The 18116-nt window shown below is 36.2% G+C and overlaps 1 protein-coding gene across 1 annotated transcript; it reads right to left on the bottom strand.

Annotated features, from left to right (window-relative positions):
* Positions 1–255: 255 nt before the first annotated feature.
* Positions 256–5776, bottom strand: EMB3113 (Ribosomal protein S5 family protein). Its single transcript, XM_028263412.2, has 2 exons — positions 4930–5776; positions 256–734 (listed from the first exon to the last, which is right to left on the bottom strand). The coding sequence occupies exons 1-2, from the start codon at positions 5613–5615 to the stop codon at positions 485–487; spliced, it is 936 nt and encodes a 311-aa protein (XP_028119213.1). The 5' UTR covers positions 5616–5776; the 3' UTR covers positions 256–484.
* Positions 5777–18116: the final 12340 nt, after the last annotated feature.

Genomic DNA, 18116 nt, shown 5'->3' with positions numbered 1-18116 from the left:
GTGGTGGCGGCACTAGTAATGTGATAGTATTAGTAAGATTTTAGCTCAAAAATATTTTTTACCTTTTGAAAGTGATTTCCGTTGAATATGGAAAATATTTTTTGTTATACCAAACGCAAGAAAAGCAAAAAGTATTTGTTGTCAAAACAAATGGAGTGCTAATTGTACTCAAAACCATTATCAAATGCCAAAATTAGCAAATATCCCTAATGCTTTCAACATTCTACCAAAAAATCATAAGACAACCACAAATAATTCAATGAACCCTGAGAACTGAATAAAATAAATTCAATGGAAACCATTTTGTCAAATTTGAGAATACCAACCTTGAATCGAATAAAGAAAATTATCATTTCTCAAAATAACAAAGGTGAGAAAGTGTGGGAGTGAGAATAAGAACAACAATTCGATTCCCTTGCTAAGACAAATAGCTAGCATTGGTTGTACAAAATTTAAAAACAAAAATACGCACTTGTTTGTTCCATCACTTCCAGAGTTCTTCCATTGGGATCCCACGCTCCGCAGCAACTTCACTAAATTGCCTCATTTTCAGCACTGCAACAACAGTGGCTCTTGCATTGTTAAGTGCATTGTCGCTTCCAAGTTGTTTCCCCAGTGCATTCTCAACGCCTGCCATTTCTAGCACAATCCTTACAGAACCTCCAGCAATCACTCCAGTACCAGGAGAAGCAGGTCTAAGCATCACCTTTGCTGCCCCATAATCACCCTCCGATCTGCCATTTATTTGTGCAAAGAATTAATACTGTTCTACAAAAATGATATTTACGTCCCATGATCAAACTAAACTAACCAGATAGATAGCAGGGTATTCTAGCATATGAAGGGAAAATTATTTGGATTTCTCAATTTTCAAGCAAGAACTTCGAAGTTCCTTTATGAGCAAATCACTAGCATTTTGAATTTTTCAGTCAAATTTATGGAATATAGAAATAGAAGCTTCTACTACATGTATGAAACAAGAAAAACTAAACAAATAAATGAAGGGTGTAGAGAAAAGCGAACAGTTTAGTCCATGTCACCAACGCAGTCAAAGCCTTCCATAAAGATAAGGAAAGATGAATGAATGTATAGAAATTGACTTTAAAGCATGTACGAGGTTCTCTGTAAAACATTTCTAGAGTAGGCAGAATCTATGCATATGTACTTATCCAAGTGTTAGACCTTTCTAAACCTAAATCTTTGAATCTTGGGATATGTATTCAAAAGTTGGGTATAGGTATGGAGACATGTCTCAAACATATTGTAAACATATTGTATAACATTCTTAAAAATTAAACAAGATTTACAAAACAAAAAACAAAATATATATATATATATATATATATATATAGAGAGAGAGAGAGAGAGAGAGAGAGAGAGAGAGAGAGAGTTTCTATCTCTTAATCATGCAAGTTTGAGAAATATTTTTTTACTAGCAAATATGGACATCTTCTTCAAACATCATATAAAGTTAGAGGATCAAATGTCTAAATTAGATATGGACATCGAACACATATCCCACACAGCCTTAGTCTTGTCATATTCAGTGGAGATGTGTACTGTGGGAGAAATAGAAGAGTCCATGTAACACTGAGTAAGATACAAATTTCAGTTCAAAACTACACAATCATAAATTTGAGCTGCATTTCTTTCCCACAATATGCTTCCATTTCCTGTGTGGCCAAAGCTAAAACTACTCTTGATGCACAATAAACATTAATCATTATAGATGATAAAAATTCACAAAGTCGTAGACCAAAACACAAGTTAGAACACTTTGTAATGCACAATGGGGAAGTCGAATGCTTCCACCTTGACCTTATTCAAGACTACTAAAACCAAACATCACTTTCAGCAGCTGCATGTTTGTACAGTCATCTTGTGGCTCAAGAGACACCCTTGTATTCTTGGCACAAATTGATTTAAATCTCTTAAGAATTGCAACAACTTGATGCAAAATTGACTATGTAAGTTGAACCACAAATTGGCTGAAAACACTTAGCTTATTCTACAATCATTCAAGCTTTGCAAAAACCACAGTGAGAAGAAATTATATGTTTACTATAGGTCTATCTAAGGAATAACATAGGGGACTTCAAAGAATGATTTGAGTAGGGCTCTAAGGAATAAAATAGGGGACTTCAAAGAATGATTTGAGAAATCTTATTGCCAGACCCAAAAGAGGTTTTACTGCATGATAATCAATCCACAATTAAGTATTTGGGTAAATTACAAATACGTCCCCTAAGATTTATCAAAAATACAATTTCCCTTTTCACGTTTAGCAAATTACGTCCCACCCCCTATAATCAAGATTTTTTTTTTTTTTTAATTTTAAGAAATACATATATTAACATTTAAGAAGTTAAAAACCTTATTTTCTTCTTTATTTTTCCTATGTCACGTTCCTTATTACCAATTTTCTCTCAACCAGGATCACCACCCCTTGCCACTCACGATCAGTACCACTGTCATTATTGTCTACAAAAAATTAGGGTCATCGAAAAGGATTGGAGAATATTGTAGTTGTATAGAGAGAAGGATTTGGTGAGGGTGGATGAAAATGTGGATAGTATGATAATTTTAATTTTCTATTAGAAGGTATTTGGATAATTTTAGTTTTTCTATTAGGTCAATTTAAAGACAAATTCTAACAAGTAGATATTTGTAATGTTTAGAATGTGAGGAAGGAATCTGTATTTTTGACAAACCTTAGGAGTGAATTTGTAATTTACCCTCAGTATTTTAGGAACAAAAAATCGAAATCAATAATTTCCCTAATGTCATAAAAACAGGGATCCCAACACGCAATTGGAGAAAACACATAGCAACATTTAAAAACAGGACAAGCAGCACACACCACCTGGTCACTATGTAAAGAAAATCTTACTAGAATGTGTAAGCTCTACATTCTGTGCAATATCAGGATTAATAACTCTGAAAACCCTCAAGCTTCGAATTAGCACTTTCAGAAACCCCAAATTTATTTTTTAATCAGCAACAAACAAAGGTATATTAAGGCTCAAGGCCAAGAAAAATGAGGATAAGGCATCCTCTACAAGAAAGATGGAAAAAACCAAAAAGAGACAAAAGAAAATACAAAAAGATAAACATCTACTACTACACAGTACAAACTGACACCCAATCGTTAGCAAGCAAAAAAAAAAAAAGCAAAATCTTGGAATACTGAGCTCGCTGAGGCCCAAATAGACGCTGAGTATCTCACCCTACCCCATTAATAGTCTATATCCCGGGCAACTCTTTTGAAAATACGCGCATTTCTTTCCAACCAAATGATCTAGAAGATTGCAAAAACGACACCATTCCAAAGCACTTTAGCCCTCTTCGACCTTCCAAAAACTTGAAAATCAAATAATAGCATTTGAGCACATCCTTTTGGGGCCACCCACATCACACTACCCAATCCAAACACCCTATGCCACAACCGCCCAACCACCAAGCAATGCAAAAGAGATTATCCAGAGATTCTCCACTTTTACAACATATAATGCATCATTAAGGATTAAGATACCACGAAGGTCTCCTCTTTTGCAATGAATCATTTGTCAAAGTGCCCCCATGAATCAAAATTCACATGAACACTTTCACCTTAAGAGGAGCACATGCGTTCCAAATCTTTTTATGAAACAGAAACCCCAAATTTCGGACAGAACTTAAACTACTTTGTATTGCTTAAATACTAAGCACTCTCAAATATCTGACATCACATTACACAACTCATGGTTTATATGATGTCGCCTAACAACAGCACCTCCTCATTTCAATCCATGATGTCTAAACAGAAGAATTGTTTATGTCATGCAAAATGAAGCATATCGATCAGTGTTATCTCATAAACTCTGAGCACCCCAAGCATTCATCCACTTATGCAAAAGGCTCATCTAAGTGCCCTAGTATCAATTAAAGGACGTACGCTCACCAAATTCCACAAACTCAAATTCAATAATTGGATTCACAGTCCAGCATCAACAAGCAGCACCACATACATCTATTATTATAAGATAAAGCACACAACTCAGAACAATTTTGAAGCCTTCTCAGGCTTTTTTCTTTTCTTTTTTTTCCAAGAATGCCCATATTGTTAACAGCTCCAGTAAATAAATGCTAACAATTTCAAATTCAACCCATATTGGATGTAAATTTGCAAACAAGATTCGTTTGCACCCACCACTAGTATCAAATAGAGTAAATTACACTGACCTCTCCTAAGGTTTATAAAAAATACAGCAAGCCCAATGATTTTGGCATAATTACTCCGAGCATCTCCAATTCACAACCCCCTTTTTTTCATCAAATTTAAATTTGATGAAAAAGTGCTCCAAAACCATCTCCAATTCATTCATCAAATCAAAGGAGAGACATTATTTTTTATAAAATTGAGAATTCACGTTGGAGATGATTTTTTTTTTTTTTTTTCCATTAAATTTGATGAAAAGATAAATTTAAGATAGGAGGGGTATTTTTAAAAAGATTTTGATAAAGTTTGATGAAAGAGTTGGACTAGTTGATATCAAATCAAGTGTTTTACTCAAATTTGGAATCAAATTAGATGAAAATATGATGAAGTGTTGGAGATGCTCTGACTAATGAATTATTGATAAAAAGGGGCCAAGTGTTATATGAATTAAAATCTTAAGGGCGCTCAATATAATTATGTCAAAACTATGAAAATTGTTGTATTTTCTTCAAACCTCAGGCGAGGTCAGTGTAATCTACCCTATAAAATACGTACACAACAATGTCCAAATTAGACAAATTTTCAAAACTCAAATCAAAATGAAACTGAATGAATGATACCACCTACATAGTTACAAGAATTCATATAAGCAAGCTCATAAACTAATCATCAATACATTCACCAAATTGCAACTAATATGAATTCACAATCACAATGTAAATTCTGTATACCTGTGAGGAAACGTCGAGTACTTTGTCATCGGCACGGTGATGATATTCCGGCGAGCATTCGTAGCCGATTTCTGAACCGCAGCAATAACCTCTTTAGCCTTGCCAACACCAACACCAACACGCCCTTGCTTATCACCCACAACAACAACAGCCCTGAAATGCAATTGCTTCCCTCCTTTCACAACCTTTGTGACCCTTCTCACCTGAACAACTCTCTCATCAAACCCATCTCTCACTTTCTCTTTCTTAGCCTTTCCCAACCCAGTTAATTTCTTCACCTTCGAATCCATCACGTACACGTCTTTGCCCAATACACTCACTCCACTGTATGCGGGGCCGTAGAGTTCTTCATATGCTGCGGCGATTTGGTCTTCGGGCTCTAGTGGGTCTTCGTCGAAGGAGGGAGGTGGGACGAACCCTTCTGGGGCTTCTGGTGGGTCGAATGTGATGTCGTCTTCTGGGTTGAAGTTGTCGAAGAAGGTTGTTTCGATTTCGCCTGAAGGGGAGGCTTGGAGGGGGGTGAATTTGGTTGGTTTTGAGGGGAGGGAGAGGGAAGGGTAGGGGGATTTAGGGGTGGAGGAATGGAGGGTTGTTAAGAGAGAAAGCGATGGGTTGAAGAGAGAGAAACAAGATTTGGGGATAGAGAGAGAAGAGAGAGTTGAGAGAGAAGTTGCAGAAGCAGCCATGGTGGTGAAGAAGAGAAGGAGATAATCAGTGAAGTGTTGGAGGGTAGACTTATCCCCCGAAGGTGTTTGGGAGATTGGACGGAGCGAGGTATCGTCTAGATTGGATAGACCCCACTATATTTCTTTTCTTTTTTTAATATAAAGCATTACAATGACTTTAACTGTTAAAATAACTTATACATTATAACTTAATAGATTATAAATTATGACTTTAATCAGAAGTTGTTAATCTGTTTGGTATAACTGTTGAATTATAGATTTAAGTTGTTGAGTAGTGTTTGTTAAATAAGCTGTGAAATAGTTTTTTCAATTAATTTTTATTTTTTGTTTGTCTGCATTTCTCATAAATAATAATAATAATAATAATCTATAGTCCATTTGAGTCTTTTTTTTATTTTTAAAAAAAATAAAAAATAAAAAAAATTAGGAGTATAACCATAAATTAACATGTCCACAGCAGAAGCTGATAATCAGAAGCAAGGGGTGCGCAGCTTCTCAGAATCAGTTTTTTTGAGTTAAAATAAGCTGTTAGAATCAGAAGCTGTTTAAAATAAGTTTAACCAAACAGTCCAAAATAACTTTTTCAAAGCTAAAAGTCATAAGTTGGCTCTGAAAAGCTGAAACAAACACCCCCAATCTAAAATAGGAATGGGAAAAATTTTGACAAAATTGCAAGTCACTTGGGCGTATAAGTTTGGCCCCGTCCATGTTGAGTTTTATGGATTTTTGTCAAAATTTGGGTCGGGTCGGGTCGAGTCACAGGCTGAAAAATTAGGCCACGGCCCAGGTGATATTCGAGTCTCGAGCGGACCGGGCCAGTGGGCTTGGGCCTAGGCTCGAGCTTGGGTGGGTCTGAACAATTTTTTTATTTTTTCTACCAAAATTTTATTAATTTCAACTAAAAAAGACACTGAGCCTCAGGCCGAGCCTTGAGTGGGCCTTAAGTGAACTGATGGGCAGGGTTAGGCTTCAAAATAATGGTCCAAGTCTAGGCCTAAGGTCTTGGGCTGGGCTCGGGACTGGATTCAAAAGAGCCTAAATGGATCAAGCCCACCCCGAGCTACCCACGGGCCGCAGACCATTTTTACACTCCTAAAGTCACTCGTATTCACATCAAATTGTACGATTTAACTTGATTTTCTTACCACCGGAGGTTGTAGAAGGCATGTCTCTCTACAGGCGTGACTTATTTTTGATTTTTGGAAGGGGCAAATTCCGCTGCTTCGCAGCTAACTCTTTTTGGAGGCATCACATGTACTCCCCTTGAAACCTAGGCTTGTCTATGGCATGTGGTTGAGTTTTATTGGTGTCTCGGTGGTAAGTCCTTTGAGTTAGGTTAAATCAAGCTAGCAATTGACTATCACAGGGCTTGAGTCTACGGATGCAATGATGACATCTCATAATATCATTTTCTTCTATTCAAAAAAAAATAATTTTGATTTTCTTACTACATGATTTGGTGTTAATTCTTAAATAGACGAATCATTCTTCATGATTTGATTTACAATTTTATAGTTAAGAATACGATTTCAAGTTAAACTAAATCATTTATATATATATATATATATATATAATTGGTTACTTATGTAAATATTTAACTCTTTTATTAGTATCAAATATAAATATAAAAGCTATAACTTTCTACTGTTACAAATATATTATGATATAACTAGTTCTACAATTTATAGGTTATGTTATGAATGATATTTTGTGATCATATTATAAATAATGATACAACTTTTAAATCTATAATTTCATACCAATCCAAATCATTTTGAATGGTTAAATCTAATTTGATCTGAAGACTTTCATGATTTAGTTTGATTTTAAATTTCATGGAACCATAAATATGGTGTAATTATTGGTTTACTTCTAAATCAAATCAACTTAAATCATATCCACCCCTAATCAAAAAGATATATATAAGCTCAACAAAGAGCCCCATAATAGAAAGCGATAGGGAGAAATTATCAATCTTAACATTTTGTAAGTATTGATATCTAACATTTTAGATAGAAATATGCAAGAATCATCTTACTATTTTTCCATTTATGTATAGGCCGCAAATGGTGAACAAACTCGAGTTACAAACACGAGTTCAACTCGATAAGTGTTTGTTCGAATTAGATTCATTACAATTTTATTGAGTTTGAATTCGAGCTAGTTAAAATCTTAATTGACTTGTTAACTTGGCACATTTAACATTTATTTAAATAATAGAATAAATATATTATTTATATATTAAATAATGTAAAAATATGTATAAAAATAGAATAAATATGTTATTTATATATTTAAACAATGTAAATAATAGTTAACTATATATAATATGTTTATATTATAGCACCCCAAAATCAAAATCTCGAATTTCAATGTTAACTCATCAATAATCTGATTTGTTTAAAATACGACGATCACATATATAATATATTGATGCTTCAAAAGGAATTTTTCCCCATTGAACTATTTAAATAATTACATCATTGTTCAGTTACTTCCACCAAATGACAATAACAGTTCAAAGAGTAAGAGATAATTCAAAATATAAATGCCCTAAAGGTGTGTAACTTTTCAAGGAATACCCTTAAATACACAAAGTGATGTAATTTTGTTTTCAACACGAAAATAACCCGAGGCTTCAACATGTAGCATATAAATAGAGTCTCTGTGCTTCCATCCAAAAATACATCTCATGTTAATCACTTTGGTGGCATTACAACTTCATTACCTGAAAAGGTTATTAGTTTTAAGGTGAGCAATTGCCTAGTAGGAAATACCATTAATAAGTTATATAATTAATCGAAATATATATGATCATGTCATGCAAGAAATGAGAAAATCTAAGTCTTTTATTTTCTTTTTAAAACCTTGACGCTAAATATGAAATGCCAATAATCAATCTCAGCCAATTCATGGGGTGTAAATGAGCTATGACGTCACAAGCTAGAGCTTTAACACCATACACACACACACACACACACATATATATATAAAAAGTTGTCCCACATTTGCTGACTCTCAAATGGTGGGACAATGGGCACACAAACCTTTCTCTTCCACTTTAGCCAACTCCAGAAATTGCGGGTTCATGGACACCCAAAATCATGTTTTCCACATTCGTCGACTCTAAAAATGGTAGACTCGTGGTCACCCTAAAACATTTTACACATTCGTTTGGCGATATGCTCAAGACAGGGCAATTAGGCACCTTAACTACCTGCACTGTAGCGATCCCAATTTTGACCCATCTTTTTGGGGTGTTCCGGGCTCGGGTTGGTATGGTTTTGAACGGTGTTACGTATCTTAGTTCCTTGTATTCCCTGTATTTTCATTATCGGGTTGTAGTGGTGTGTTTGGAACAGATAATGTATCATGTTTGTATCGGGTTGTAGCGTATCTTTCATGTTTTGCCACTTCACTAACTATGTCGGGGATCAAGCTGCCCGGTCAGCTTGTAGGGGTCGAGAGGGCAGCGCTTTGGCAGGGTCGAGGGGCAACACTCCTGAAGCAAAAATACAAAATGCATTCGAAGTTATTTGTCCGCTCGAGCAGAGAATGTTTGGTTCTAGAAGTTTGACCTGTCTGCAAAAGTACTAAGAAGGTGCATTCAACGCTCGAGCGGGGCTTTCCACGCTCGAGCGGACCATGTATTATATCAGTTCGTAAATCTGATATTTCAGATCACTTTTGTATATCTCCCTAAAAGCATTTCCTCTCCGTTCTCTCTACATTTCTCTACACAAACTAGATCAAAAACTTTGATTTCTCAAGATCCATTTGAGTTTTGCCATTGCTTCTTCATCAAAGTGGGTTATCATCTCGAGGGCTTCGTTGTGTGCGGTGAAGATCGAGTTTAGGCATCGTTGATTTTGGGGTTTCATCTCTATTCTTCTTCAAACTTGAGATAGGGATTTTCTTTGAGTTATATATATATATATATTTTTTTACAAGATCTAGATGATTTTCAAAATCATCCTTTGATAGCTTTTGAAAACTGATTGTTGATTCAAAAAGTTGAGCGATTGTGAAAGTGGGTTTGTCTCTTGTTCTTTTAAAATGATCTTATGGGTCTTGATCTTCGTTGATTGAAGAAAAGATGCTTTTGGAAAGTTTTCTTTCAAAAGATTTGGGTTGTATAGTTTTGATGAGAAAACCTAGAAATTGAGAATTTTTAAAAGAGATTGAAAATCCATGAATGATATTGTTATATTTATTTTGTGTGTCAAAATAAATGGATGTTTGAAAAAATTTCTTATTTATATTTATATAAATGATGAATTTCATGGAATATGAGAATTGTTGTTCATTTTTGGAAATTATTGTTCAAAACGTTGAAATAGTCTTGAAATGACTAATTGTTGAGGATACTTGAGAAGGGAGAATTGTGTTATTCCTTGGATGATAAATTGGAATAAAAGTATTTATATTCATCTTGTGAAATTGGCATATCAATTCATTTGATCACATTAAACTTTGAAAGTTGATTTGAAAACTTGCATTGAGAAAAGAATGTTGAGAAACAAGTTTTCATGAAATGGTTTTGGGGTAAATACGTTGGTAAGTCATGATATGTGGTGTAGATGATATTGAATAAGTTGGCCTGAGAGTCCGGGATAAAAGACCGAAAACCTGTGCGGATAGGTGTCGAGCCTTCCGGTTAATACCGGTAAACATGACAATTTAGTAGTACTTGTATAGTCTACTTGCAGACACCGACCTAGGGATTACCAAAGTCGTATTTACTTCTCTTGAAATGAATTGTTAAGTTTTAAAGAATTAAAATTGCATGACATCATTGAGAATGATGGTTTTAAAGATGAAGATGTGATTTTCTTTCAAAAGGGCATAGCATGACATGTGCATTTCATCTCTTGAGACTTGTATAAAATGTATATACTTTGTTAAGGATTTCCTACTAGGCTTTATGCTCACCCTACGGGATTTTTGTGCAGGAAAAAATGTGGTGATGCCGCCTAACTAAAGGCAATGAAATGTGTATTGAGAGTACGAGACTCTCATTTTGCTGTGACTCTGTGTGTAAGCCAAGGGCTGTATATATGTGGGTTTAAATAACCGTTTTGTGTAACCAGGCTCAAGCCTTGGAAACTTGTAAACCCTTGGGGGTATTTATTTGTTTATTTACTTGTTGTTGGATTAATGTATTGTTGCATGAAGAACTATTGTATCATGTAATGTAAATTTGGAGATTTATATTCAGTTTTCCTTGAAAGAGCCATGATTGTTGTATTATCATTTGGGCTAGAAATTCGGGGCGTTACATGCACGAGTACCAACATACAATACATACTCAAACCAAAACCCGACTCATTACCCAGACTCATACGATATTTATCTCATTCCAACACTTTCCAATCATTGGTCAGTAAGAGCCACAAGGTGTAGTTATAATGCATGTGATGCATGATTTTCCAAATCTCAATTTCCCTAAGGTGAGTTTAACAATCCATATTATAAATATCAACAATTGAAGAGATTCTCCAAACTCACAATCTTCGCCATCCCAAGGACTTGTTTCAAGAAGTTCTCAAATTTTCATATTTCAACACCAAAGCCAAGTCAATACATCCAATTTCATAATTAAGAGATCAATTGTGTCAAATTCCCGTCATTGAATTTATTTGAAAACAAGGCTTTCAAGAAAATTGGGGCCTTTCCCTTTTACACAAACAAAATGTCATGACCCGATTCCGTCCCTAGTAGAATGATGTCATAATGGCCAGTAATCTAAGATTACCGAAGACCAACTTACAAAGATTCAGACAAACAGAGTATACATATGGGGCATACATGTACGGAAGCATAAATTTAAATCTAATTAGTCCATAAGAGTTGTGCGTAGATTAAATGAAATTACATACATCTTACCATGGTTTTATAACTTGAATAAAAAATAAAATAAAATATATCTTATGTCTTGATCAAAAGGCTTCTCAAGTCAAAACATACAAAAGGAATGAACTACAAAGCCAAGAAGCAAAATCTTCAAGATGCTACCAAAAAAAAAAACAAGAACCAAAACGTCTTCCACATAAAGCTTAGGCGACATTGCCTTCTTAATCATCACCTACACACACACACACACACACACATATATATATATATATAAGGGAGTGGATTGAGCTGAAAACTCAGTGAATGATATAAGCAATAAAGGTTTGAATGAATGATATCCGAGATCTTGCCAAAACATTACATATCATAACTTGTAACAAAACAAGAGATGAACTAAGTCCATCAATAAAAGTCTTTCAAAGCTTCAAGGAATGTTTACTAATATCTACATAATACAAGGGATGACATTCATTGACAAACAAAGGAATAACTGACCCGGAATCGGTTAGACGAGCCCACCTGTCGGTGGCAAGGGAGATATCTCAAATAAGGGTGCTAGTTGCATTAAAGTCCCCTATCACTAAGGACCTTTCAAGAATGTCATCAAAATAAACATAATACTTGATACAAAAACTAAGGGATAATCATTCATGATTGATCAAATACTTTTCCAAAAGCTTTCATCCAAAACATTATAACATAGCTTTATTAAAAATACCTCTCATAATAGTTCTTCGGATGTAGGGCTTAAGGCAAGGATCCAAGACCTATAAACATATGGCAAAGTCCACTGAATGCATTTCAAGAAGAGAAAAAGAGGTGCTTAAAGATGGGTATGCAATGCACTCTCAAAACAAGCTTCAAATGAGTAAAATAGATCCCGACATTTCTTTCCAAAACCAAGTCAAGACAAAGCAAAACTTGTGCTGGGAGTTAAATCAAAGTTTTTCTTCTTGGAAAAACATGCTAAGTACAAACCAGGTCCCAGAATAGATGCACTGAGATGAGCTGGGCAGAAATGGCCTAGCTGGGTGAACTTATGAGGTCTTAGCTGAGGCTCCAGACCTCTTGGCCGAGGTGTGGTTTCCTTGGCATAAGTGCGGGGCTGCCTGCCAAGATGTTACAAGGTGCCGGCAAAGGTGTACTATGGTCGGCCTAGGTGTGCATGCAAGATAGACTAAGGTGCAAGTGATCATGAAGGGTAGGCCAAGGTGAGATACAATGCTTGCCTAGGTGTGAGGTCTAGACAAAAGTGGGTCTTGGTGACCACACTTAGGGAAATAGTGAAGTTTGGAAATCTGGATTTCCTCTTAAAAAACATGAAGAACATGAACATGACGGACATGAAAATCATGAATGCTAAAATCATAACTTTTTATTAAAAATCTAAGATTTCATGAGATAAGTTCAAAAACATGGACCTAGGTACCCATACTTGAAGATTTCATGAAAACAAACACAAAAACATGGAACTTGATACAATCTTTTGGGTCAAAACAAGGCTTTTCCCCAAGATCAAAAGAACATCACTTTTTCTTTCTAAAACAAAACTTTAAATCAATGCATGGTTTATGAATCATGCTAGATCATGCAATGTGATCAGATTAATATAAAGAACAAGAGTAGATCAAGAATCTAACCTCAAAACACAAATCTAACGGTTCGAGGTATGAAAATCAAGCTTGGAAATCTAGTTCTCACTCTAAGAACTCCTTCTTCTTCTTTCTAGAGCTTCTCTCTCTACAAGTGTAGACACCCAATTTTTGACCGCCCTTAAGACTTGGGCGCTTTGTTCTAAACACCCGATGATGAAAGTTACATTGTGTAATCTTTTGAATTCTCAATGAAGAAATTTGGACTCCAGCTCTAATCCCAAACCTTACATCCCAAAGCTTTATTGTTTCAAATGTTTCTACGATGTTTCGAGACTCACATTTCGTTTAAAACAATGCACTTTTTGGTAAACCGAGTAAGGACAAAGTGGAGATACATGGAAATGAGGTGAATTATTTGAAAAATCTTTAAAAACATCTTATTTATAAGTTTGGAGTTGAAGAAAATAGGAGGGGAGGGAAGAAAACAAGTTTAGGAAGAAGTTGAGCATCAAACCATTGAGAAAGAATGAGCAGCCTTCACAAAATTAGGCATATCTATTTGCACACTTATAATTTAGATGTGAAGCCACCACTATTGGAAATTAGACGTTTGGGGCTTCAATTTAGACTTAAGAATCTCCTAAAACCGAATCCAAATGAGGTAGATAAGCCTGTTTGAAGTCGGGCCTAAAATGTAGATTTTAGGACCCAGCCGAGTCCATTTAGAACCGGTCATGGCTCATTTAGACCCAGCCAGGTCTCAATGAAAACTTTTCCATAGTTGCTTTTTAGGCCCAGCCGTGTGTTTTTGAGACCCGCCGTGCATTTTTGGACCGGACCAGGTCGAGCCTAGTCTCTATAGCGCCAAACAGATAGCTGGCGGGAATTGGACAGCTGGCTTTGTTTGAAGATATTTTTGACCAAATTGGCTCAAATTCGATAAATAGACCCCCTGCATTCAGATTTTAAGGTTAGCAAATTTTCCAAAAGTTTTGAAGTGCTAAAAAGCCCCTTTCATCTTCAACGCCTTTGTTCATCCTCAAACCATTTTTAGTTATACATACACAATACATACACAATTAGAGCTGGTTCTTGAAGCTTTTTGCTAGAATTTCAAACCATATTTCATAGACTTGAGGGTGTTGGAATCAAGTTTGTTAACTAAGAAGCATCATCTCTTTCAAGAGGTATAAGCTTATCACCTTTTTCCTTGCTTTCATTTCAATCTTTTTCTATCTTTTTCTTGTGTTTCCCTACTATTTTGGATCCATTCCAAGTGTTAGAACATGGGGTTTAAGAGCTACCAAAGGTAGAGAGGCTTAACACCCTTTCTTGCACCTTATTTCATAGCTTATACCCTTTGCTCTAGCACTCTTTTCTTTTTCTTTTACACTGATTTTCAGAGTTTAAAAAGGCTAAAAAACATGGTTTAAAATCTCAAAAGTGGAGGGGTTAGCAACCTCTCCTTGATTTTGCTTACTAACTTTATATCTCTTGCTTTTGTTTATCTTTTTGTGCTTTTTAAACACACTTTTAGCCCCCAATGTTTGGTAAACAGTAAGATTTTGGCAGAAACAGAAGGTAGTGGCTGAGGGTGAAATAGTAAGATTTTGGAGGGGTTAGCCCCCAATGTTTGGTAAACAGTAAGATTTTGGCAGAAACAGAAGGCAGTAGCTGAGGGTGAAACAGAGCAAGTCTGGGTAGACACAGCTGTTTTTGAAAACAATCACGTGCATGCAATCCTTATACAGCTTTGTGTATGTCAATATTGTAAATTAATGTTCCCGTCATTGTTATAATTAATTAATTACCATTATAGTTAGCATTGTTGTAATTATTATTATTGTTTATTTGTAATTGTCATAGTTAGTTAACTTAGCTAGTTAGTTTTATTGTTCATCCTTGTTGTAATAAATTAGATAGCTAGTTAGTTATTTAGTATTCTTTAGCTTAATTCCTTCATTCAGATTTGTAATAGTTAGTTTAATTTAGACACTTGGACACTCATTCGGACCCTCCTGCGCGAGGGCAAATATGTAATAATTGTGTATGTCTTCCAACTCCCATTTCTTTCTCCTTTTTATTTCTCTTCTTATAAAGGTAGCATAGAGCATCATGTTTTAATTAGCATTGTCCATGTCTCGCATCCATTTGTCTTGCATGCATAAGGGTTCGGCTCATCATTCTAACCAATGTCAATTTCAAATTCTTTGCTCGAATACGTGCTTTATTGTATGCCTTAAATTGAATAGCATGCCTTGTTAGTAGCCGAGCTTATTATTTGCATAATATGTGCATTGCATTAGTCATATTGCATTGTTTAGGAGCATGTATATTTTCTAATTACTTTGCTTTGTTTGGCTTGCCTTGGAGTACTAGGTGAGCACTTATTGCTTTAGCATGTTGCATTGCGTGTGATTGTTACCATGACAAGCATAATACCATGAGGCTAAGTGCTTAATTGATATAACTCTTGAATGCCTGTGCATGAAAACTAATTACTTAAATTTGAATAATTTGATTAAATGTACATACAAACTCACTTTTTCAAGTGATTCAGAACACTTTATCAAAACAACACATGAAATCAAAGAGTTCCAATTTTTGCAAATTAGTCTATACTTGTGTGCAACACATAGCAATGTTAGCCTAAGAAATCGGAACAAGAGCATATAATGTAAATAAGAATTACATCATGATTAGGAGAGGCCGATCTTTGATCGGGCAAGTAGGGTGCTCAATTCATGACTTTCTCCTCTCACACCTAAGTTCTTGAGCTGAGACGCTTTGGTGATGATGGATAAGTGGCCTTTGACACGAGTCTCAAGTTTCCTAAATTTCTCAAAAATATTTAGGTGGCGACTCTGTAATCTGGCAAAGCAGTCCATTTTTTGGCATTTTTGATTCAAAATCGATTTTCCCAAAGAATTGCCGGATTTGGACTGTTTTGTGTTTTTTTCTATTTCACATTGCACTTATGAGATCAGATTCAGAACCATGGGAGTCCGAACTCTAAGGCTAATCGTATCCGAAAGGAGAATGAAAAGCAAGCTACAGTTACTAGCGACTCTCTTGGGGATTTAGAGAACTTGACTTAAACTTTATGATGTGAACTTTTATCTACAAATATATGTTCTTTGCATTGAATTTGCATTTGTTACTGTAGACACCCCATTTTTGACCGGCCTTAAGACTCAGACGTCATCGATTGAGCGCTCAGTAATTGTGCATGTTGTGCTAGTTTCGAGGTTTCGGAGTTTTCGGCTGAGTGCCTTACCTCCGGGCCTCTGAACTCTTTGTGCTTTGGCTCGGTTTGTGGACCAAGCCTTTTTTTCCTTCCTTGGAAGGAGAAGTAGGTCTGTGGATCACCTTTTTGTGGTCGTAGACCACTTTTCGTGGTCATAGATCACTTTTCCTGCTAGGAGACTAGTTTTCAATTTTTGGCGCCTTCGGCCGCGTGCCTTGTCTCGGGACCGCTTAACATTCTCCGTTTGGCGTGGTTTTTGAACCATACCTTGTTGCCTCTGCCTAGAGGGACACTGTGGTCCGGGAGACCACCTTTTGTGGTCGTAGACCACTTTTGAGGCCCGTAAACTAGTTTTCGAGGCTCTCAGCCGCGCGCCTTGCCTCCCGGACTTTCGTCTGGCATCATTTTTGGTTTATTTTTAGTGCAAACCTTGTTTTCCTTGTTTGGAAGATGGTACAAGGGTGGAAGACCAGTTCTTCCCCTTGGAGACCACTTTCCTTCCTGCCAGCCAGTTTTCTGGTTGGGAAACTGGTTTTCTTGGTCTTTGGGCCACCTTTTCTGGTCGGCCACCACACCACCACCTTGGTTTCATGTTGCAGACCACCTCTCCCCTGTGGCCGACCACTTTTTTCCCTGGCCGACCACTTCCACTGGTCAGCCGACCAGTAAAAGTAGCTGGCCGACCACTTGAAGCTTTCCAGCTCATTCTTGGAGATATTTTCTATCCAGTTGTCACAGCTAGAAGGCACTAAAACCATCCTCCATACACGTCCTTAGACCCTAAGCTTGTCCAACAAGCTTACACTTTTGTTCTCTATAAGAGAGAACCTCTCACCTCCTCCTCCAGGTTCAGATTTTTGTGCTTAAGCTATAGATACACATATATCTCTATATCTCTCTCTTAGTCTCATTTTTTGTGCCTTAAAGTGCTTATTCTTCATACTTTAACACACAAACACACACTCAAACACCATCCTTTTGTTGTTGAGGCTCTTAGAAGCTGGTTTTGGTGTTTTTGGTTTGGTTTGAGCTCAAAAAAGTTGCTGGAGTTGTAGCTTCAAAGTGGTTCTACAAGGGTGAGTCTTTAACCCCTTAAACCTTGGTTTTTGCTTAAGATTTTGGACCTATTTTCATGCTTATTTAAGCTTGACTTCCTATTGAAAAAGTTCTGATTTTGCATGCTTAACATATTTGTTTAAGGTGACTTTTGTGTTGGGGGTAGTCTACCCCCTCTTAGGCCTTGTTTGGCCTTGTTCTTGTGCCATCTTTTTAAGCTATTGGGACCACCTTGTTTTGGCCTTCTCACCACTGAAACTCAGAGGAATTTCAGTTGTGGAAAGGTGGTTTTGAGGTCCCAAATAGGAGAGGGTCATCCCCTCTCCTTGTGTCTTGTATGCTTGCTTTGAATGCCTCATGTTTGAGCATGTTTGTTAAGCTTATGTTGGCCATATCTTAGCATGTATTTGGGGTTATTTTGACATGGCATACCACTATTTTTACTTGGTTTTTTCATCTCTTGCATGCTTAGTACACTTGTAGTGTAATCCTCATAAACTAGCTTTGTATGCTTCATGAAGTAGCATGTCTTTTTAGCTTGTTTTGAGTCCATCTCAGCATGTTATTGGTGATGTTTTTCCATGTCATACCTCTGTTAAGGTTTGGTTTGATAGCCTCATGCATACTCCATGCACTTGTGGTGTAATTCCATGAACTAGCCTAATGTGTATCATGTTTTAAACCATCATTCTAACATGATTTTGGTTTAACTCTAAGAAGCTTTTGTCCATGTTTTAGCATGCTCTAGCT

This window comes from Camellia sinensis, chromosome 9 (assembly GCF_055761805.1).
Source record: "Camellia sinensis isolate YWXY chromosome 9, ASM5576180v1, whole genome shotgun sequence".
Classification (NCBI taxonomy): Eukaryota; Viridiplantae; Streptophyta; class Magnoliopsida; order Ericales; family Theaceae; genus Camellia; species Camellia sinensis.
This window is presented reverse-complemented; position numbering and strand designations above follow the sequence as displayed.